The sequence below is a fragment of the Acinonyx jubatus genome, chromosome B2 (assembly GCF_027475565.1).
Source record: "Acinonyx jubatus isolate Ajub_Pintada_27869175 chromosome B2, VMU_Ajub_asm_v1.0, whole genome shotgun sequence".
Lineage (NCBI taxonomy): Eukaryota > Metazoa > Chordata > Mammalia > Carnivora > Felidae > Acinonyx > Acinonyx jubatus.
In genome coordinates, this window is record NC_069385.1 from 33,579,633 (window position 1) to 33,603,383 (window position 23,751).

At 40.7% G+C, this 23,751-nt stretch overlaps 1 protein-coding gene across 25 annotated transcripts in view; it reads left to right on the plus strand.

The window, feature by feature from the left end:
• Positions 1–23,751, plus strand: part of EPB41L2 (erythrocyte membrane protein band 4.1 like 2) — a 219,046-nt gene that overhangs the window by 177,243 nt on the left and 18,052 nt on the right. For 7 of the 25 annotated variants that reach the window (XM_027056891.2, XM_027056890.2, XM_053222244.1 and 4 more), the window contains 8 exons: positions 4,180–4,242; positions 6,209–6,355; positions 7,716–7,817; positions 13,556–13,609; positions 13,815–14,381; positions 16,291–16,413; positions 18,153–18,251; positions 20,069–20,149. In XM_027056891.2, the coding sequence (XP_026912692.1) occupies positions 4,180–4,242; positions 6,209–6,355; positions 7,716–7,817; positions 13,556–13,609; positions 13,815–14,381; positions 16,291–16,413; positions 18,153–18,251; positions 20,069–20,149 (1,236 nt within the window). Of the gene's footprint in view, positions 1–682; positions 2,137–2,403; positions 2,866–4,179; positions 4,243–6,208; positions 6,356–7,715; positions 7,818–11,336; positions 11,505–13,555; positions 13,610–13,814; positions 14,382–16,290; positions 16,414–18,152; positions 18,252–20,068; positions 20,150–23,751 lie in introns of those variants that run through there. The other 18 variants (XM_053222245.1, XM_027056905.2, XM_027056903.2 and 15 more) reach the window with 17 other exon arrangements.

The following is a 23,751-nucleotide window of genomic DNA, read 5'->3' on the forward strand; positions in this document are numbered from 1 at the left end:
GCCCCCAAGGAGCACCGTGCCATCACGTCCCCCGAATACCTGTGTTAAAGTACTTGTGACTGTCATACCAAAAAAATTATTTGGTTGAAAGTCATTCAGTTAAAAATAACAAATTCTGACCAACAAAATATCCTTCAACCAATGTAAAGTTGTCAGAATCTTTTAGGATTATGCTAATGAGGCACCCAGGAGAGTGACTGCTTCCATCTGAAACCAAACAGCTCAGGGATTCAGAGTCTCAGTACCCTTTTGCCTACTTAATTTGATGCACGTATTATTTTTAAAAAGTTATTTTAAATTCCAAAGGAAATTCTGCAACAAATGATGAGGTGCGCTGGTCTTTTTGCCAGTGCTTTGAAGCATTGATTTAAATGCAACCAGATTTAAAAGTAAGAATGTTACTTGAGTTTCATTGGATCTCTTTGCAACCAGTCAGAGAATAATAATGAAATCGGTCTATACCTATAAATTTTATGTGATACAAGTAGTCCAGTTTTTCTCTTAAAAGTGGATCATGTAATTCATGTTCTAGCTGTGCTGTGTTGATAACAATCCCTAATTCAGAGTACAAGTTTTCACTAACTACCCATTTCTTCTTTTTCTCTCTTGCCTCTGTTTCTCCTTTGAACGTATCTGTTGTGTTCATTTCTCAATTCCATCTTGGGTTTGCTCCTGAGAATAGCCTGTTTCCATATGCCCACCTTCACCACTCATTTGCTGTGTTTCATCTCTTTCCCCAAACCTGTTGCCAGTCCCCGAAATGGACTTGCTTTCAGACATTTCAGAGGAAGACCCCTTTGGGGAGGCCGACGAGGTCACACTCGACAGCTTAGAGCTCCCTTCCACAGGTGAACTGTCAGAGCAGGGGGACTGTGAAGTGCCCACCCTCGATTCTGTCTTGGCTCCTGTTGCAGCCCCCCCTCAGCCTGACTGTCCTCCCACCCGTGAGAAGCCTCTAAAAGAGGCTGACCACAGAGATTCTGAATTTGGGTACTTTTCCTTCAAGTTCTGCAAGTGCTTTCCACCTAGCTTCCCCTCCCTTCTCGATGAAGACGGTTATCTTGCTTTCCCCAGCCTCCCCAAAGTCTGGGTCTCCTTCCTCCCCACTGATGTCCAGCACTACATTCCTATTACCTCCCCTTCATTCCTTCCTTCCCTCATCCTTATCTTTGGACTACTTCTCTCTGCTTCTCAGTCAGTGCCTTTTTCTCTCACCTTTTCCCTTCCTCTGGCTCTGTCCCTCTGCTATCTGGAGGCTAAAGCCACTTCCTTTAATGTTTCTTATGACTGTGACGTGAATGACAAAACAGAGGAAGAGGAAGCAGTTGCTGGCACTCCTACATAAGCTTGAGTTTGTGGGGCCAACAAAACTACACCTCATTTTATGTCTTCATAATGTAGAGTGTAAACATGTGCATAAATTTCACCACCGATTACCCTCAAAGTAGTATGAGCCACACATTTTCACATACAGTGTTTTAGTGCATGAGAAATACATGTAAATAAGCACGTGCCCTCCACTGATTTCCATAGACCAGGTCCACACGTTCTAAGTTGAGAGCAAAGTTATGATAGGATGATTTTGTAAATATCTAGACCATGCTTGGTCTTTGTAAAAAATGTTTTAAATGTGAAAAAGAAGGAACCCTGTGTTCCCCTTAACAATCCATAATGGGGTCTGTTTGTTTTGCAGATATCAGTGCTGTTCCTTTAGGGTGGAAGCTGTTTTGATGTAGAACTTAGGACACAGTGGACATAACTGTCACTGATGTGTTTTAGTACAACTCCTTAGCATTATTTCTCTTTAGAAAGCCAAGCTCGTTCTTCTTGCATTTATGAGGATGTATCTGTAAGCTTTTACTCCTGACATTTATAGGCCTAATCTCAGAAATTCCCTGTCTCCCTATTATTGTACCGTTTGGGAACCAGATGAATTTTGGTTAGTTTTTGTTGTTGTGGTCATTGTTTTAACACTAAATCATGTAGTTCTATGAAAGGGTCAACTGTCAAGTATTTGTAAGGAAGATACTAGTTTCTTTTGAAGAAATACATATGAAGAATGAAACACAGCTCTTTGAAAATTTAGATGATTAGCCTTAAGGTTGGGCTTCTTAGCATCCTTTTATTTAAAATTAGGTGTCTGGGGGCTCCTGGGTGGCGCAGTCGGTTAAGCGTCCGACTTCAGCCAGGTCACGATCTCGCGGTCCATGAGTTCGAGCCCCACGTCGGGCTCTGGGCTGATGGCTCAGAGCCTGGAGCCTGTTTCCGATTCTGTGTCTCCCTCTCTCTCTGCCCCTCCCCCGTTCATGCTCTGTCTCTCTCTGTCCCAAAAATAAATAAATAAAAAAAAAAAGTTAAAATATTAAAAAAAAAAAAAATAAATAAATAAATAAATAAAATTAGGTGTCTGGTTTGAGGATTTTTATCCCTTTATAGGGCTACCACTGCACTACTAGGTTAGTACTAACGTGTGCAGTATGTTTTTGTTTTGCTAAATGTGGTCTGAAGACTTAGTGTCTCATGTCCTGTGGGTACTGTCCACAGAGTAGACCACAAAAATTTAGAGCACACTTGAAGAAGACTGTAAAGGTAATGCTATGATTAGGCATAGTGGGAGAAACCACTATTCTTAAAGGTTACCTGAAGAATGCCACAGATTGGCATTGTAGAGAATTAAATATTGACGAAGGAATTGGGAGATGATCCTTAATAGGTTGTTGGGTAGCTCTGTCTTCTATTTCCCTTCGGATAAAAAGATCCTCTGGACTCCCTGCTTACCTCAAACATACTTGAATGGTTTGAAGAAAAGAAAAAAAAAACAAAACAGCATTTTGAACTCTCAGATTTGACACTATCATTCCAGTTAGGAAGAGAAGGAATATATATGATCCTGCTGTAATTAACATGTGAGGGTTAAACTGCTGTCTTTCGGTCTCTGAATCATTATTTTTGTTTCTTGCTATGCCTTTCCTTGAAGTCAGTAGTCATTTCTGTTTTTATTTATTTATTTAAATTTTTTAAAATTTTATTTATTTAATACATTAATTTATGTATTGACATACAGTGTTCCATTAGTTTCAGGTGTATAACAATGATTTGACAGTTCTGTATGTTACTTAGTCCCCATCTGTCACCATATGACATTACTTGAGTATTATTGATGATATTCCCTATGCTGTGCTTTATCTCCATGAGTTAGATTCCATATGCTGTACTTTTTGTCTCCATGAGTTAGTTTAGATTTACAGGTTTTTGGGTTTTTTTTCCTTCTCTTGGGTCACTAGAGACTGAGAAGTGTCCAACATTAAAAAGTATTCTTATTTAAAGAATTTTATGAAAAGTGGCTATAAAATAGGAGTATTTTTAAGTACAATTTTAACATGCAAGTAGCAAAATAAGCCAGTTTTCTTCCCAAGGAAAGAAATTTATGTTAAAGAACTCAATAACAGGGTGAATATTTGTCCCCGATATAAAGTGAAAACGAAATTTTTACATCATTATACTTTGCCCTCATCACTCGTTGCTCTAGACCTTTCTAATGAGGACAGATGGAATTATGCCATTTTTACACTCTCATATTTTCATTTCTGAGTAAAAACATTCAAAAGGAGCACATAATCTAGGGACTGAGAAAGAGTGAAGCTTCCATTTTCCATTCCATCTTTGCAAAAAGGCCTAGTTCCACCATTTGTGCAACAATGTAGGTGAAGAAAGACCAAAGTGGCTTAATGTTCTGCATCTTCTGAGGGCCAAACAGTAAAGGTTGGTAATCGGTTCACCATTTCAGTTCCAATACAGCTTCTGTGCACCAATGTAGAGTTGCTACGACTACCCCCACCCCCTTCTTTCTGGCCATTTGCTGTATGACTTTCAGGTGAAGAGGAAAGAAGAGAAGACACAGCTGGAGGAGGTGGATATTTATTCCCCCTGAATTAAATACCTGGTGGCTGCTGTGCACCATTATTATGGTGTGTGTGTGTGGGGTGGGGGGGGGGGTGTGATGCACTTCGGGGATGATCTGTGAGTTTTGCTTGTTGTGACTTTAGGTTCTTAAGATTTTTTATTCCACTTTTATGTTAATGTCTTGGACTAGCCAACTCTGGGTCATTTTTGGTGCTTGTCGACTGATACACTTACGTTTATTTGCCTTTTCCCCCTGTGTGTGATTTAATTTCACAGAAGAATTCCTTGAGAGTAGAAGGGGATAATATTTATGTCAGACATAGCAATTTAATGTTGGAGGTTTGTATAATTTAAGAAAACAACTCTGTCCTAATGGCTGCCAAGCTGCTGTGGACGGGAGGTCACGCACAGGCTGGCTGGCAACTTTCTTTAAGCACAGTGCATGGAATGCATGGGGGACACTTCAACTCGGGAGTGCATGTTACCAGTCCGATTCTGTTCCTTTAAAGTGGCTTAGGTACGAGTATATCTACGAGAAGTTCTCAAAGTGACAACTGGGAAAAAAAAGTTCTGTGTAATCGAATGAGTAAAATTTTTTATCTATTACTCTTACTGAAGTTCTGCAGGTAAATCTGTTCTCTCCCTAATGGGTTATCTCCGGGGTATAGAATCCCAAGTAACACCCCATCCTTAATATATATATTCACCAGAACAGATATGTGTTGATCTGGCATTAAATGGCTTTAAATCTGTATTCACAATTTGGGGGAGTGGGGGAGTTGCTAAAATCCATGCAATTAGGAATGTGGTCCACTTAAAGTATTACATTTGAAAAATATGTTAATGGATTGTTTTGATTAAACAGAGAGTGGGAAAGAAAGGGGGGGGGCAAAAAAAAGAAAACCCAGGCAACCAATTAGGTATGTAAAGTATATTCCCCGTGTCACACGAGAACGTGTTTCTGTTTTCCCCCTTATTTTATGATAGTAAAATGGCGACGTATTCATTTGGAGAACTGCAATTCTCAGTAATCTGACTAATCTGGTTGCTTTTGGCAGCTTTGATAACTATTGGAAATGTGTTTTGCCTAACTTACTAAAATGCTCTCAACTGTAATATGTAACATTGCTTCGAACAAATGCAAGAAATGTGCCTGATCTCAAGCCACAGTCATTTTCCCATGCCATGCAAAGAGTTTTAGATGATCATGAGTTTTTGCAAATGGCTACAGAAGCTCGTAGATGAGCTGTGATGCTTGTGCATGAATGTGGACTATCTAATGTTATCAGATGCATGACCTGTTCCTCTGGGAGTGCGATGGAAGCTATAATCCCTGGGTGGCCCTGTGATTTTGAAATGTAAGAAAACATTTAAAATTCACTTAACACTGTTTCCTGGACGCTAGTTACCTTTTGTTCCCACAAATACAGTTTATCGGGGCCAACCTAAAACTTCCCACCAATACCATTTGTCAGGGCCTGCTCCAGTGCAAATTGACCTGGCAGTTTTTCTTGTAACTCTTTCTGAATAAGGACCATTTGGTATGTGGGGTGACTGGGCCTCACAATTGTGCTTGGCAAGCACATGAAACCGTATGGGAGGCTCACTCTTATAGAGAGGCTGAACAGAAGCAGCCTTTAGAAGCCATTATTTTTATTCCTTAACTGTTAAAAGCCATTGCTAGAATTTCCTGGAAAAAGTCAACCCTTGGTTTTCTCTTTCTCTCCCTCTCTCTCTCTCTCTCTCTCTCTCTCTCTCTTTTTTTTTTTTTTTTTGATGATCTTGGTCTGGCTTTCCCCTCAAGCCAAATGTGCTTCTGAGTACCTTTCTCTATTTTTTACTTGATTTACTATGTTCACAGAATGCAGCTGTAGTGATAGCCTTCATGAGACAGGTAAATTTGCAGGAACAAAGTCATAGGCTGCGTTTTAAGTCCAATTTTTAGGAAGAAGGTCATTAGCCATTTTGAGTACCAGTAGTTCTGTGACGTCCTTCTGATAATGTTAATAATTATTTCTTTAAAAATTCTAAACAGAGAAGAAATTAGAACCTTTTAAAATGTGAACCATAAAAAAATTACACATTGGCTTTATTTTCCAATTTTGATGAACTCCTTATATTCATAGGTGATAATATGGCTTTTGAGACTTGGCATTTTTCTTGCTTTACTATGTTTTTTTAATCATAAGTTTGCTCTGTCTTATTTTTTGGTTTTTTTATTTTTGTCCTGCTGGGTTTTTCTTTTTCCTTTTCTTCTTTTTTTTCCTTTTGGATTTCTGCCCTTTATTACGTTACATATTGCTAGGACCTCGATAAGGCCCAGGAGGACATACTGAGACATCAGGCTAGCATTAGTGAACTCAAGCGCAATTTTATGGAATCCACACCTGAGCCGCGCCCTAATGAATGGGAAAAACGACGTATCACACCTCTGTCCCTACAGACACAAGGGGTATGTCACTAGCTCTTTGTTGGCTATATGTCTCATTCCAGCTCTTCAGTAGAACTCAGGTTGCTGATATACTATGTTGATTCTCAGGAAGTTAGGAAATGTTCTTTTTTTTTTTTTTTAATGTAATTGCTAACAACTTTTTAAATACTAAATATTAACAATGTAATACTTATTGACTTCGTTCTTAGTACATTGTATGATTTTTAAAATTTTTTTGAAAGTTGCAAAGTACTTTCACTATTTTTACTCAAGTAAATTAGTAGTAATGACATGTCATATTGGTGACTTAGAAACTGGCATTACTATGTTGCCTTAAGGTTTTTTGTTATGAACGACTGAAATAAGAGTTTACTAAACAATAATTAATCATTAAAGGGGCGGAGGAATATAGATCATATTTAGAATGTTACAAGGTATTTACTGTGAGGATAAAGTGTTAAACTTAGCTCTGAAAGCTGATGAGCTCTGTTGAAAGTTTGCAAAATGTTAATACGATTTAGTACTGAAGCTTCTTAGTAATGAAATGTAGACTAGTATTTTAAAAGGATTTTCAACCATAACGTCTCTCCACACTCATTCTTTTTCTTTCCGTGGTTTGTCTCCCCACCACCAATATAAGTATTGCCTTTACAATATAGTCTCAATTTATTTCTCCATTCGTTTTTATCTACATCTCTTATTTTCTAATGCTCCAAAATCTGTTACCAACGAAAAACTTTCATGGACTCATTTATCGTGTTTGAAGAAATACTGATTATACTATTTTAAATATGCTATTTTAAAAAGTCGTATAAAGGTGTTAGCTGACAATTTCATCTTTCCCCCTTTCCTTACAGCCCTCTCTTCTCCTTAATTCATCATCTATCTAGTCTGGCTTGAATTTTACCCAATGTGTATGCATTTGCGTTAGTCTCATGCTATTTTTATTCACTTTTTCTTAAGAAGGCAAAGCTGTTAGTTGCTTTAAATTTCCAAGTTTGTGACCATGACAGGAAACTAGTTCTACAAGAGCAGAAGCAGAAACCATTGCTGAACTGAAAAAACAAAAAAACAAAAAAAAAACTTAGGGCAACAGTAAGATTGAAAACACCAGAGGCTCATCAAGTTGTATATACAACAACTTAAATTGTTATTTTCAGATTTCCTGGAGCTATTAGTGCCCATGTGTCAGCAGTCAGCTGTAGAGTGTTGTGTTTTCTGGAGAAATCATGTCTGATGACATGCTAAGGTTTTGTCCCCCGTTATGTGCCGCTTCATCTGGTTTGTCCTGCTGAGCCATACGGTTGTTTTATGTCTGTGTTGCTATAGATGTAATGTACTTGTCTTATCTGTTGATTATGTCTATTGTTTAAAACAATAGAGCAAAGGAGACCATCTTTTCAAGGATATTTTATCCGTGAAGGAGAAGCATCAGAGAGCGGCAACACGGACAGTTGAAGAAAAAGTCCAGGAGGCAGACAAGGTGTTCACCTTGCATCCTTGGATCTCCGCTTGCTTTTTCCCCTTTTCCTCGTACTTCTGTCCACGGCCATGGGATACTCCTTTTTTCTGATGTATCAACCGAAAATGTTTTTGAAAAAAAATTTTCAAGCATTCAAAAAATTTCATTTCTGTGCGTAGAAAGAGGGGATCACTAGTGAGAAAAAGCGCCCTGCAGGAGTACTTTATTTGGACATTCCACAACTTAAAAGGCAGACATATCAACCAGTTTGGGTGGTAGATGACCCCTGATTTTGATGTATGTGGCTGACAGTTGGGAAACCATGATCTCGTGTGAAAATGCACCGTTAGTACAACACTTGTGCACGCTGCGGTGGTGTTAAACTAACACATTACGTGTGAGGTAGGTTACTGTTTTACTAACGACACTTGGAAGCCTTGTGGATTTTCATTTTTAAGTTTTTTAACGGGAGAAAAGATTTGGTGTCTTTGGTGCAGCCCCTCTGATCTCTGTGCTCCCTACATATATGAAATATCTGATACTACTTAAGGAAGTTAGCTTTCCATTGCTTTTACATTCTTAATCTTCTGTTTCTACTAATTTCGCTTAGCTGGCTGGCCAGCTTGCTCCTTGCTGGGAGTGTAGTGCTTAGAGTCCAGTGGGGGAGATAGGAGATCTGTTAATTAGGAATTAGAAACTCTAGGGTACTAAGAAATGAGTGTTAAGAAGATGAAATACAGTGCTGTGTTACAAGGTGATCGGGAAGGCTACTTTGCTCTTGTGCTCAGGAAGAGATGGCATTTGAGTTGAGACCTTAACAATGAGAAGGGGACAGACGTGTGAAGATTCTTTTTATGTGTAAAGAAGAACAAACGCAATAGCCCCCAGACAGGAACTAGTTTAAGGAACTGAAAGGCCAAAGGCCAAGGGCTTAGGAAAAGTCAGGTCAGAAGGTCACTCTGGATCTTAAGGACCACGCTGCCAATTTGGAATTCGAGTAGGAGTGATGGGAAGTCACTGGAGAGCTTTGGGCTGGGCAATAACCTAGTCCCACTTGGGGGACAGAGATCTCTCTGGTGCTGGATGAGGAATGGGGTCGTAGGTGGGTGTGAGTGAGAGCAGAAATCAGCGAAAAGGAAAATGTGTTCCTGTTCCACAAAGTCTGATTTTGTTAATCAGTAGACCGTAGCATTCATCAGGACATACAGTGGGAGGAGGCAAAATAAATGGAAAATGAAGTCTTGCCCTAAAGGCATTGGAGGTGTAGCTGAGATGAAATATTTCCAGAGCACTGCAAATGAGAAAGATAATGTCATAAAGCTAAACCAAGTGGCATATTTATATACTTGAAAGGTTAACCTGAAATCCAAAGCCTGTCAGACTCTTCATGTAAAAATGACTTTAATATCATATGCTGTGAAATATTACATAGTTTTGAAAATTTATCCTGCAGAAGCGAGTCAGATGGCACCATCTGATCAACTTAAAATGATGTCCTTTGTACTTTTGGCAGTAGGAAACATTGGGATTTGGGTGAAGATGTTTAAAATTACTGTTTTCCTGGCTGTCATGGTTTTAGTATTGTACAATAGAAACCATGTACAATAGAAATCATTCACTAATTGTTGTAGAACTTACATTAAAATGATCTTACGTGAAATTTCAATCTGGAATTGACCCTCTTCCACTCCCAAATGGTTTATTTATACTTGAAGTGTGTTTTTTTTTCTTTTTTCCTCTCTAGCATGTGCAGGAAAATATATTCTTATTTGACATGTACGTGGATGGTTGTAACTACAGCCATCCATCCACCCAACATTTATTGGCCACTTACATTGTAACCCCCATCCCCCACCAATAACATTTCACTACCATTAGTTGAAAGTGTGTGAGCAGTTAAGTGTACTGGAGTGTTTGGACTTGCAACAGAATATCTTTTCAATTTGTCTTTGCCACATCTTCATTTTGCTACTGATTTTGTAGGGTTTCTTGATTGTCTTTAAATTGTAATCCTTAATGAGTGTGAAATAAAAAGTTATGCAGAAGAGCCTTAATTTGACCAAATTTTCTAAATTTCTAGAATATGGATTTTAGAGATGAAAATAAAAACAGTTCTTGTCTAAAAATAAATACAGCAAGCTTTCAAAATGACTTCAATTTGAATATGATTTTGGGAGAAAGCTGGAAACCAAATCACTTAATGTAATACATTTGCATTTAGTAAATAACGATTATATATCCTCTTCTGTAAGAATTATATGCTTGTATAAAAAATTCTCATGAGTCCAGTAGAGATTCCATAGACTGTAGTTTTAAGGTACTTATGAAGATATTTTATTGAATAATTAAATGCATGGCACTTATTTGAACTCCCCAGTGCTCTCTTACTGGGAAGGACACTGTCTACCCACCTGACCCAGAGGGATGGTGTAATTACGGAGATTGTAATTAAGCTGAATTAACCTAGAAGATGTTTTTTCTCTCCTGAATATTGCAAGTGCTTCTGCACCACACCCACCTCATGTCAGTGTCCCTACTCCTCACCCTTCTTAGTGTACTGTTTCAAGGGGCATCTCAGAAATGCCATTCATTCATTCATTCATTCATTCATCTTTAAGCTCTCGGAGCACTCAGGTTTTTGAGGAAGCATTCTTACACAATTTTGACGTTCGCTTTATGGTGACTCTTTACTGTTGGCATTACAGGTACCCGGGACAGTCCCAGGCTTTCCTGTTGTGCCCTCACACAGGTTAGGGACTCCTGTTTAAGGACCACAGTGTGAACATTAAATGTGCCTTTGTGGTTTTTCAGGGACAGGTGATTTTCACGTCACTCCCTTGAATTTCCGCCTCTGAGTCTGTCTTCCTGTTGAGAATTTTTTTCTTTACCTGGTTCTTGCTGAACAAAGCAAAGCACTGTTTCTTCATTCCATGGCATATTTAGCGTGTCTAGGGATTTCCGTGGGTTGCTGTCAGAGCACACGTTGTACAGACCGTTCATATGGTACGTCACCCTGGGGGAGCTAGCGTGGGCAGGGAAGGCCGTGCACAAGACGGAATGTCAAGTGGACCTCAGAGAGATGACAAAATTAGCAGGGCCCAGTGTGCCCAGGGAGGCAGGAGGGTGGGGGTCATTCAAGCTCTTACACAGGAATTCGTGTTGCAAGAGTAGGGGCCAGCGAGGAGACCGTTCTGTGCAGAAAGAGGCTGACGCCGAGTAGCTACTTCAGGAATACGTGAAAGTGTTCGGTGTGTGGGTAGATCGGTTGTGCTCAGTTTGTAAATAAAGCTTCAGTGATAAACCAAGGCATTTGAGCTGGTTCCCGTAGGTTAGAGCTATCAGAATCTCAGAGTGGAAAGCTGGCATTTAGGCAAAACGCCAACATATGCCTGCTGGAATCTCGCAGAACCCTCGCCTTTCTTTCAGTTTGTGCTGTTCTGTGATTCTTTCTTGTGTAACCTTTCCTTTCTTTCAATAGGTCACTGCTGTCTGTTCTGACTTATTGTTAATTCTTTGCTCTTCCTTTTCTGACCTCTCTAGAGCCTAGAAGAGGAGATAATGTCAATTTTGTTTAGTGAAAAGGGCTTTTCTGGTAGCATGAAAGCCACCTTCACCTCAGCCACCACTTGGACAGCAGAGGGCACTGTTGTGAGCTCTAATGCGCCTTCTGAAAAGCTTTCCTCCTCGCCCTTCTCACGGTTGCCAGAGGTGCATTTTACTTTGTTTCCCCTGTTTTCGAAAGCCACATATGAAAAGTGATTTTTATTTTTTGAATATTTAGGAACCCCTCTCTCCGGTGCTTTCATTGGTAAAATTAACTCTTCCTGGGAGAAACATTCAAGAAATAATGACTGAATTTGGACATGTGGGAAAACTGTACAGATTGGATGTTTCTCCTGCGGCTTTTGGTTCCCTGCCCACCCCCAAAATCTGCCTAAATTCAGAGAATCCTTTAAAACCACTAAGGAACAGAGTCTGAGTTGTTTTGTGAAAGGAAACCCTCAATCTAGTAGAAGCTAAGTATGTTCTGCAGAAAAGTTTTTAAAGCCTAAATGTCTTTCAGGCATCTTCTGATGGCTGATTATTTTTTACCATTCTGCTTATGTCCACAAATATGAAACGTTTGCCATTCTCAGTGAAATAATTATTTTCATTTTTTGGAATGACCCTAAGAGATTCCCTGAACTTGGGCAGAACTCATCTGGCTGTCTGGGGTTAAATAATAATAATTTACTGACCTGGCATCACAATAATGGAATGTCTGCTTTAGAAATGTTCTGATCACTGGATAGCTTTACTGATAAAGAAGTTTATAGTTACAGTTAAATGTTATTTATCAAAAGAGTTTCAGAGAGTTCCAGTTTAATATCTGAAACCTCTGGGTTTTCCATAAAGCTGGGAGGATATCTTTTTTTATCTGTCAGTAACATAATTTTTACATGGCACTAATTTGGGGCAGTGAAAACATGTCCTTACTATGCATCTAAGAATAACAGCACGGATCAGAGAGAGTGAGTATATCCTGATAGGTGCTGTCAGAAGTGTGCCTTTTTAGGGCCTTTTGCTCATGGTTGTTGTCCATATCCCTGGTGCAGATAAATGTGGGATGCTGCTGTCTGTTCTAGGAAACGGCTCCAACCCAAGTAGTACCTTGGTAGCTTCGGAACGGGGTTCACATCTGCCCCGATGGTCCAGAGGCGCACTGCCCTGCTCCATTCAACGTGGAGATACCATCTCAATAAGCAGGGCTACTGTCTCTAGCAAAATTACTTTTAAGTTAGATCACAGGCTATCATGTCACCTGAATGTTAAAAAGCCTAGCCAGGCTTCATTTTTGCCCATGCAGAGTAGCCGTCACCACCCTCCCCCACCCCCCGTTTTAAAATAAGTTTAAGGAAAATCGTAAGCTTTGAAAACTCCTTTGTAAGAGTTTCTACACTGGTGATTATAGACCTTTATATCACTAATGTATTTGGTCAACAGGCACTTATTAAACATTTAGGTACTGTACTACTTAATTAGAGTAAATTTACTCCCAAGAGGTAGATGTCTGCAGGGGACAGGAATACATATCTCCGATAATAAACTTGGTTCATTTTGGTTTCCAAAGATGCTAGTTGGAGGAGTTGAATTCTAAGAAAACATTTGGAGCCATCATTGACATCCACCCTAATGTTAAAATATCCCTTTTGCTAACCTATAATGTAGTTGGGGAGGTTAATAACCATTTCTGAAATGACAACATTTTTATGTTAATAGCTATGTGAGACCCACTATAATTTTGCCCATTATAGCTGTTTTTTAAAGGAGCCAGCAAAAAATAAAGGTGCCATCTCATTAGTGCTATATTCATTTAGGAATCAGGGTTTCAGGCCAGGCTTTATAGTCAGATTAAAGTCAAAACTGTTTATTGAACAGGTTTTAGAAGTTTCACAATTTCCACTTTAAAATAATCAGTGGGCTTTGGTACAATTCCGTTTTCCTCTCTACCTTTTCGACTAAATAAGTAGAGCTTACAGGTATAACCATAATAAAAAGCATTTTACTTCTTTGGGAGGATGCTGGCAATTTTGTGCTTTCGTTTCCTTTCGTAAGCTTTTTGCATTTGTGTGGATTGTCCTTCACGTGACCTTGAGCAAAGGTTTTTGTAGCTGTCGATTCTCGCTGTTCTGTCCTCGCGGTGTCAGATGTTTGTTTTGGTGGGTGTTGCGGTGTAAAACTTTATTGATTTGTGTCCTCGGTTGCTTTTTGTTCCGCAGAAACGCGCTCCCGAGTCAGAAGGGCCTTGCACTGGAGCCAGTGATGCTGCTAAGGTTCTCCCCTTTTCCATGTTAACACCATTGCCCGATGTTTCCGACTCCCCTCACGTTCTCCCCGCTTCCCTTTCAGTCAGCCATCATAATCATCTTTTGTTTCTCTCCATGCCATGAACCTACCATCAGCTAACTTTGGTTTCCGTCGTGCTTATTTATTCATATATTTTTGTTTCCCCTCATCCGTTTTTTTTTCCCCGTACAGAGTTCACATGAGACTCTGAATGTAGTGGAGGAGAAGCAGCAGGCAGAGGTTGGGAAAGACGAAAGAGTAATCACAGAAGAAATGAACGGTAAAGAGCTATCACCTGGGAGTGGTCCTGGGGAGACCCGTAAGGTGGAGCCTCTGACGCAGAAAGACTCCACCTCCCTGTCTTCTGAGAGCAGCAGCGGCAGCGAGAGCGAGGAGGAGGAAGACGTGGGCGAGTACCGGCCCCACCACCGTGTGACCCAGGGCACCATAAGGGAAGAGCAGGAGGAGTATGACGAAGAGGTGGAGGAAGAAGCCGGCCGAGCAGCCAAGGTAGTAGAGAGGGAGGAAGCAGTGCCAGAAGCCAGCCCAGGCAGACAAGCAGGTGCCAGTGTAAGCGCAGTAGAAACAGTGATCCGGGAGAAGGTAGTGGCCCCAAAGCTATCTGCAGAGAAGAGTGTAAACGAAGGCGCTATTAAGCAAGACATGAGCGAAGAAACAGAGGACGAGCAGCATAAAGTTAACGGAGAGGTGTCTCATGTTGACATTGATGTGTTGCCACAAATTATTTGTTGTTCCGAGGTAAATGGGAGACCCCGAGCGGGGAGCTAAACTCTAGAGCTGTTTCTCAGGTGGAGACCACCTGCCTTCCTCCTTCTCCTGCCCTCCCAATCCTCCTCCGGCTGTTTTCAGCGAGATTCCGGGCTTTGTCTCTCCTGGGAGGACGGGGGAAAGCACTGCTTTGTTGATTCTCTGCCAGCTCGGTTCGTGGTTTCTGGCTTCTTTACTGCACCTGGACGCACCTGACACAGTAAAACTTGCCTCCAACGGCCACACCATTCCCCCCCCCCCCCCCCCCCCCGCCAACCCCCTTCTCGTTCCACATTTAAATTTTTCTTTGCATGTTTTGGATGTTTTCAACTGTTTGTCTTTAGTTGCACTGCTTCCTCGTGCTAAATGCCTTTTTCGTTGGTTTAATGAGAAAATTGTATACGTATCGTTGACAAACGGTCGGTGTGAGTGTGTGCGCGGCTGTTGTCATGATTGGGTTTGACCTTCTGGCTCGTTCTCCCTTCAACTTTAGATTTTTAGCGATGGCAGCTGGTTCTGATTACCATGGTGCTCTTAGTTCAGCATCCGGCAGTGATGAAAAAACATTTCTCGAATACCGCTGTGATTGCTGGTTTTAGATTCCTGGGATTGTGTGGATCGGTGAAGAGCATTTTCTTTCCTTGTGGGCAGCCAGAGGCTAGACTGTTCGAGAGGAGGATCCTCTCCTCATTCTGTCCTGTCCTCCATTCTGGATGATTTGCAGGTTGATCATCTGTTTTATCGATTATCCACATTGGATAGGAGTCTTTAACATTTTCTCTTCAAGAAAGAGAACTTTCCACACTCCTGGTAGATTAAGTCTTGGTCATGAGGTACAGTGTCTCTGAATTGAGAGTCGAAGTTACATTGAGGGAGGGTTTGCGTCCATGAGACTTTCTCGATTCTAAAATTAAATGCCCATGATGTAGGCATTATCCATATTTGCTTTCTCTGATGGGCTGGAAAATAGTGAAGTGACTTTGTCTTGAAATAATTAATTGGATTTTTACTACGTTACTTGTCAACCTCCTGTTTCACTTCAGAGAAGACATTTCAAGAGCCTTCAAACACTCTTATTATTTTCTGCATTTAATAGACGGTTGTTCCTCTTTAAATTATTACATCTGGGAATTTTCTCTCAGAAAAAGAACTGTAGTATTTTGGTAGTAGTATGGTCTGGTGTTGTATTAAACATACATGCTCTGCAGACTACAATGCCGTGACCCTGTTCTTTAATGTTTTAATTGTTCAGAGCCTTAATGCCATGTTGGCGGAGTAACTCCAGATATAATGTCTTAACTTATGTAACACAGAAGAAGCACTGCGAGTTTTAGACAACTGTGATTAAAAAAAATCATACCTGAAGATATTCTTTCCGAAAGTGGAGTATCTTTGTCAGTAGAAGAGTCCTTTTGGGGGGAAGGGGCAACTCTTCATCTCCCTAACTGATGTGGCCATTAAAGACAGCCTTCACATAAACCATGTGGTTCTTTAAAACGCAGTAAAAATTGAGACTGGTCACTTCACATAGTTCATTCCATTTTGCTTTCTTTTCCATTTTATGGTAACTTGCCCCAGAGCTAAAGTATATATTCCATGCCACATTTGACATGTAATTGGGACCATGGTAACTTGAAGTGTACCATAATTTAGGGAGCCATAATGTTAGCTTATTCTCCATATATATATATATATATATATATATATGAAGAATACACACACACACGCATCTACTACGATGTTTGAAGGAAAGTGTCTTTCTTTTGTATCTTTTGTTTACCTATACTCTTGTGCATGAGTGCGTGTTTGGATATTTTTTTCCAATTATTTTTGAAGGCTCCATTAAACACTTTTACTTCATTACCTCTAGAATTTACTTTTCCCTTCCTTTCCACCTCAGCCACCAGTGGTAAAAACAGAGATGGTAACAATTTCTGATGCCTCACAAAGGACAGAAATCTCCACCAAGGAAGTCCCTATTGTCCAAACTGAGACCAAAACCATCACATATGAGTCTCCACAGGTACAAAAACTCTAGATTTGGACTCTTTGACTTCTTTTCCTTTGTTTCTGTTTTCATTTGTCTTCCAGTTTACGTGTTTCTGACTTCAATGTAGCTTTCTGTATCCCCGGCTCGTAACTGTGCTTCAACTACCTAACTTGCTATATATTGCTTCTTAGATTGAGACCGAGAGCTGTAGTCACCAATGTAGATCATTATTGGTGATCCAGTAATTACAGGGGGAAGCATCCACACGATTATTTTAGGACAGGCAGTACCTGTCTTGTTCATATTATTATAAGTCATTTTGGGAGTCTTAACAAAGTTTATTGGATCTGATATAATTTGTGGATTGGTAGAAGTTAGGTCCCCCCCCCCCCCCACGTGAAGATGGATCCAGTCATCCCATTCCTGCTTGCCAAGTCCACATACACATCTGAGCTTCTCCTTCACATGGGGTTATTTTCTGAAGACATGTTGTTGATCTGTAAATATGATGCTCTGTGTCCAAATAATTACCAGACTTGTGATTTTAATTTTAGGTAGCGATTTAGAAATTGATTCTGTAAAGACTTAAAATAAGCATTAAGATGTCTAACCATAATGGTAACAAAAAAGGGGAAAGTGTTCATCATATCAGAATGGAACTGTTTCTAAATTTGTACAACTACGTTCTTGACTGAGAAATTCGGTGTCCTTTGGTCGGATTGTACCATGGGGGAGGAGGGCAGGTTATGGCCCTCTCTCAAAATATTTTTTGAAAGGTTTAATTTGAGTGTGTTTAAATATTCCTCAAAATTATTTTTATATCTGTTATGCACATATGTGCATAGGTCCATATAAGCAAAAACAGGTTTCTTATGAATGGGTGCGGTAGGAGAGCATGTACTTGTGTGTCTGTAGTACAGTGAGAGGCCTAGTAAATACAGGTGCATGACCCAAGTGTGAGAGAAATTTTCCCATAACTTAGAAAGGCTCTGGGCTTTCTGGTTATTTCCTTGTGTCAGTGTCAGGAAGGGAGACCAGAATGGTGGTCATCACATATACTCATAGGCTATTCATTTGTTTCATATTTTTCCTGGTAAACTCTAGAACTTTCTACCATTTTTAGTATCAAAGGAAACAAGTTAAAACCTATTTAGATATATGCAGGGGATTTATATATGATATAAATAGAGAACATGCATGCATACGTGTTAAAGTATACATACCCCCATATATGCTCATAACAAACGATTACAGGAACAATGTCATTTAGAACAATCTACTAGAGATAAGCAAATAACCAAATCACGTAGGTTTAGTCTATCCCAGTCAGGTTCTGTTGCTTCTTAAATAAGAAAACGTTTATCTGTTTTTACCTGCCTGTGCTTAAAAAACAATGAACTCAGCACTTCTGGTCACTGTGGAAACTTCTCTGTCTGGTTCTCTAGTTTCTTTTTCTGTCTTCTGCAAAAGGCCTTCAGTCAAATTCTCTCCTGATTCCCTTGTAGCTTTCAGCCCCATTTTCTATGTAATTCTTCCTTTTTCTCCCTCCCAGGGTTTTGCTTCTCCACGTGCGTTTAGCCTTTGCGTTTACTCTCTTTGAATGCCAGCCAACCTCCTGCTCAGTAAATCTACAAATTGTGGCAGATAACATTTCCTGCTGATCTGGAAGATTTCAAAAGATGCACATTCGATGGGCGAGGGGGGAAGCTCTTCTCTGACGACATAATGGAAATTAAGTGTTACTTTATATTTTTCCCCCTAACTGTCCAAAGATTGATGGCGGGGCTGGTGGTGACTCGGGGACGTTACTGACGGCACAGACCATCACATCTGAGTCCGTGTCGACGACGACGACAACACACATCACCAAGGTAAAGCAGCCCGTGGTGGTACATTGCAAACAGGATCTTTTCTGAATTGTTTCTTTGTTCCCATACACACTTCACAATAATACGCAGACAGTGCCAGTGGAGTAAAAATGCTTGGATTTAAAGTATCTGAGAAATTGGGCTCCACTGACAAATGTAGTTCTGTAAAGTACAAGGAGGTAAAAATGTGTCCTGAATAACTATACATGAGACAGCTACAGGAGCAGAGAGAGAATGTGGTCCAAGTGGAGGCGTACGTTTGACAAGTACAAATCAACCCTCCTGACTGAAGCAAGTGAATGAATACCCGTCATTCAAAATGTTCAGCAAGTTGTTCAAGTAATCGAATCTTCCCCTCATTGATTTAAGATGCTCCTACCGTGGCTAGGGAGCATTTTGCCAGATCATTCTCTCAGTCTCTAACACCAGATGACCAATGATTCTTAAAGTCTGGCTCCAGACTAGCAGCAGCAGTCATTCCTGTGTGAATCCCGTGGCCCCACTCCAGATCTGCAGAAACCCTGGCGGTGGCTGTAGGAGCCCTCCAGGTGATTGTGATGCGTGCTGCCGTCCTCCGATTTCTAGCTCCAGCGTGATTTTCCCATGTTTCCCTCTGCTCCTACCTCTCATGTTTCATTAGCACTTGAAGGTTTTAAATGTATCTTTTATGCCTGTCTCACCCTGTGTTTCAACCAGAAACTTTGTAAATTAAAAAACGCCACATAAACGCAAGGTGGTACTGATGCTCATTTTCAAGTGTATCCAGGGGCACCTTGGTGGCTCAGTCGGTTAAACGTCTGACTCTTGATTCCGACTCAGGTGATGATCTCACGGTTTGTGAGTTTGAGCCCCATGTTGGGCTCTGGGCTGACAGTGCAGAGCCTGCTTGGGATTTTCTCTCTCTCTCCCTCAAAATAAGCTTTAAAAAAAAAAGTATCCAGTTATCAAGGCTACTGATTACCTTGGTTCTTACATTAAAGTGCTATGACTTGTGACTTAGCGTATAACTTAACAGAGTTGCAGAGGTTGGGTGTGTGCTTTCTCAGGACTGTGCGGTATTTGTTCATAGTTCAGCGTCACAGCCACGTGATCTCTTCAGCCTCTATCGTGTCCCAGGCTGTGCCAGCTTGTTCCAAGCCAGTCACTCTGTGGCAGTTCACACAGGACCCTGCCCCATGTCCATTCGCACAGACTTTGTTAGCAGACACAGCCACATGCAGAATCTGTAATCAAATCAACATTGAGTGAATATCTTTATATCATCCTCCTGTGCCTTCTGTATCTTAAACCAAATCCAAGTCTTTTTTTTTTTTTTATTACTGCACTAAACCAAATGAACAGAATTACCAAATGGATTTGTATGACGAGAATCAAGCAGTCAAAACTATAACGTCAAGCAATTCTCAAACCTAAATCAAGTACCTAAATTGTTAGGATTCCTTGTAACTCTACATAAACCAAAGAATTATTTCTTCTTTCCTCCTTTAACAAGTGGGCCACTTGGGAGTAAAGAAATTCAGGGAAATTGTAATGGAATGTCCCAACAGAACTGTTTGGATTTCATGGCATCTGTCTTATCTTAATCTCACCTGAATCTTGATAAATTAGTTTTAAAGTTGCTTTCAGTTGAGGAATACTTACAGATGCTACCACTTTAACAATAGGAATCTCTATTGAGCTTAAAAATGGTGTTTCCAGAACATCAGTCTTCTCCACTCAGTGCACGTTGCCTTAACGATCAGAAGGTCTGAGTGTGCTCCGTTCTCTTTCCCCCCATTATGTATAAACATGCTTTAATGATTGCTGTCTCCCCCCTTTAGACTGTGAAAGGTGGAATATCTGAAACAAGAATTGAGAAACGCATCGTGATCACAGGAGATGCGGACATCGATCATGACCAGGTAAAGACCTGAAGTTCTGGTTCTGAAAGTGACCACGTCTCTAAGTTTGGCATGTACCGTCACATCCTGTCCCTGTGTCATTCCCCTTCTCCCAGTGCCTCCTGGAAGAATCTACGTCCTCAGCGTGGCACTGATGCTTCCCACGCTAGACACAGCCTGTCCTTTCAGCCTGCCTGATGCTGAACCCGCATAGAACATGGATTTTGCTGCTTATTTCACACTGGCTTTACGTGCACTTTTGAGTCAAAGTAATGGAGAGGATTCCCGGCATCTATTAGGTATTCATGTGGGCCTGGCCTAAAGTCAAATCATGGATTAAAGAATGAATGGCAATTCAGTGACACTGGCTTTCCAAAGCTAAGTAAGAAAAGCCACCAAGCTTGACTTGTGCCTACTTTCAGGAACTTATCAAGTGTTTTTCTTATAGCCTCAGGAAGGTTGGACTCTTTACCACTAGATGTTTCCCCCAGTCATTACTATTATCGAGGGGTGGGGGAAGGAAATCTGAGGTCTCTTACAAAGTGGAAGATTACACGGATTCAGAAAAATGTTTAAAAGAATCGTGCTTTCTTTCCAATGTTAGCTTGAGCAGAATGCGTGGCTTTAAAATCCAGGTGACGCATGGAACTGTTGGATACTTTGAGGGTGGCTTCAGTTTTAGGCTGCGGCCCCCAAGTGACGGGAGCTTTTTGTTTTGTCATTTTCTCAGTGAATTTAACTCCACTTTAAAGGAAACCAAGCTGTTTTCTTAATAACAACTCGCAGGAAAAGGAATGTTTAGTTGACCATCTTGGCCGGGGAGTAGGAACAGATGTTAGTTACCCAGCTTTGAGCACAATATCAACTTCAGGAAAGAGGATTTTAGAGGACAAAACTTCTCATTTAAAAAAAGCTCACTCTATGTGATCAAAGAGAGATTTTCTTCCGTGCCTAAAAAGAAAATGACATTTTTTAAAACCCTGTAAACATGATTTTACTTACATATTTCCTAATGTGTTTCTTCATTCCTCGAGAGTTGTCAGTGGTTCAAGGGTTGTCCTGACCCCTGAACCTTGACTTTGTAATAGAGATTCCTAGTAGAGGACAATACCTGTGCCTGTTCTCCACGGGAAAATGAGTGATGCCGTGGAAACCAAGCTGCCAGTTCCTCAAAGGATTTCTTCCCTTCACTGGGGCAGTCTCTCCTACCCTGTCTCTCCACTGAACTTGTGCCCTTTCAGACTTTCTGATGTCACGTGTTCCCTTCGAGGATACTCTCAGGCTTTATTTCATGTGTATTCTTTTGTCTTTGACCTGAAAACTCAAATCTAGATAATACTGCTTCTGAACAGCAAATAATAAAAACATGGTCTGAAATTTAAGTACCAAAATAACACCTATTCCTGACTCTTAGATTAGGAAAAAACCCTGCAGCTTTACGTGTGACAGTAGGGACACGACCTTGTCGGTGTGATGTCGTGCTTCAGCCCATTTTAAACCCAAGGTCAGATACCCCATATGAAGAGAACAGATACTTTTTTGTAACGTTTTCATGTTTTAATTCCAAAATGCATAAACTTGTTAGAGTACATTTAATTGTGGCTTCTGGTATGCTTGTCACCAGAAGCTGATGAAGCTCCCTCTCCCTTTTAGCCTGTAATGAGACCATGCAAGTATTTAAAATTAGAGTGAAATCACTTCCCTGCCAAAAACTGAAACTGATCACATAGTGACTTGAATATCATTGACCCATTTTTCGGTTCCTTTCTGTACATTAAAAGAATTTTAATAGTGGAAAGAAACCCTTCCTCTGAGCAAGATAGAAAAAAAAAAGGAATCTCTTTTGTGTTGGCAGATTAAAGAGGCATGCATTTAGGACACTTGCTTTGTGGGTGGTGCACCTGTGTGTGTCCTGATGCCCCGCTGTGTACCAGGGACATAGGACACTGCAGTTACCCACCAGAGTGTGTTTCTTTCCAATGAAATAACTTCTTTTGCAGGATGATGTGAGATAGTTCTCTCACAATCTTTACTGTTGCTATAATAAATTAACATTTTACAGTATTTAATTTCATACACTGGTACTACAGACTGAACGGAACTAATGGTAAATGGATTTCAAATGTGCTTGAAGATGATTAAGCAGTTTTTGGTTTCCCTACTTTTCTGCTCATTGAAGCATGTTTCACACGTGCTCCCTTCCCTTGGGCATCATTTTCTATTTCCCCTTTCACATTTGTACTAGTTTAATGTAGGCAGACCTGTGTAAGGAACATGAATTAAAAAGTATCTGACAGGTTGTCTGTAGCTACGTTTGGCTCCCATCAGAGCTGTCCTTCTCCCAAATTGGATTCCAGAAACCAACATGGAGTAGACCGTTTTGATTGTTCTGATCTCTCACTTCCCTCTGAACACACAAATGCGGAGCCACTCTGCTGTTCCCCGTCTCCCATCCCCTTTCCCATCGCAGCCATAGAGACACGGAAACATTTTTGACCTCCTCTGAGATAAGCCGCTGCCCTTCTCCCCACCTGTCTTGCCTTCCGGCCCTCAGACTCCCACAACCTGACAAACACTTGGGCTGCTCAAATCGGAGAGTCCCCTGGTTGAGTTCTCTCTTGCCCTGACACAGGTGGGTCACCAGTTTGTTCCCTAGTGGAAATTCGAGCACCCTCAACTGTCTTCCAAGCTTCTGTGTAAAAATTTTTGGCATAAAAACAATTTCTTTTTTTGCAGCTTTACCTTTCTGTGTGTGTGGAATGAGGCTCGGGGTTTTGTTCAGTAACCTTTCAGCTGACAGAAACTGTACCACAAACAACAAATGCGGTTGTGCCCTTCAGCAGATGACAGAGAAACAGGAAAACTTGGGCTGCTTCTTTCAAAGGCATAGTGTCCATATGAGATATGGTGCTTTCCATCCTTGAAGCTTCCCCTTCTGTTCCAGAATTCTTTCTTAGATTTTGAGTGATGTTTTATGGTGTTTTACTTTCACCCCAAGACATCTTTAAACACCTTTCCCTCAGAAAAATAGGATCTTTCCACTTTGTCACAACACTTGTATGCAGCTTGCTTTCTGATAAAATACAAAGAAACTTCGTTTTCTCACCATGCGGTCTGGGAAGAGCCTAGGAGCCAGTGGAGTGGCGTCCCAGTCTTGCTCCTGCCCTGTGGCCCAGCCGCAGGATGGCCTCAAGCACGACCTGTTGACCTTTGTGCCTTCAGTGTTTTCGACTGTAAAATAGAGACCTGTACTTGCTGAAGAGTAGTCTGTCTCTGTCCTTTCACTTTGCAATTGTATGTTATCAGTGTTGCTGCCGTTTTTATTGTTCTGTGCCCTAGAAGTTTATAGATCTTTTTCCTGCAACATAACAGCTCAACAAACATCTTTCCTCAAACAGCTAGTGAGAAACCACAAGGGTAGCTTGTGGTCTAGTCTGGTTTGGTCTGGTCCTGTGTCTTGGCATTTGAGCTGTGTGACAGCAAGTACCCGTGGGTGAATAGACAGGCTGTTACATCATTCCTCCAATCTGCACAGTGAACCTCAAAATGATCCTCACGACCTTAGCGTTAGTCTCAGGTTACAGGTGAGAATATGAAGATCAGAGAAGATCTGTTTTCTCCAA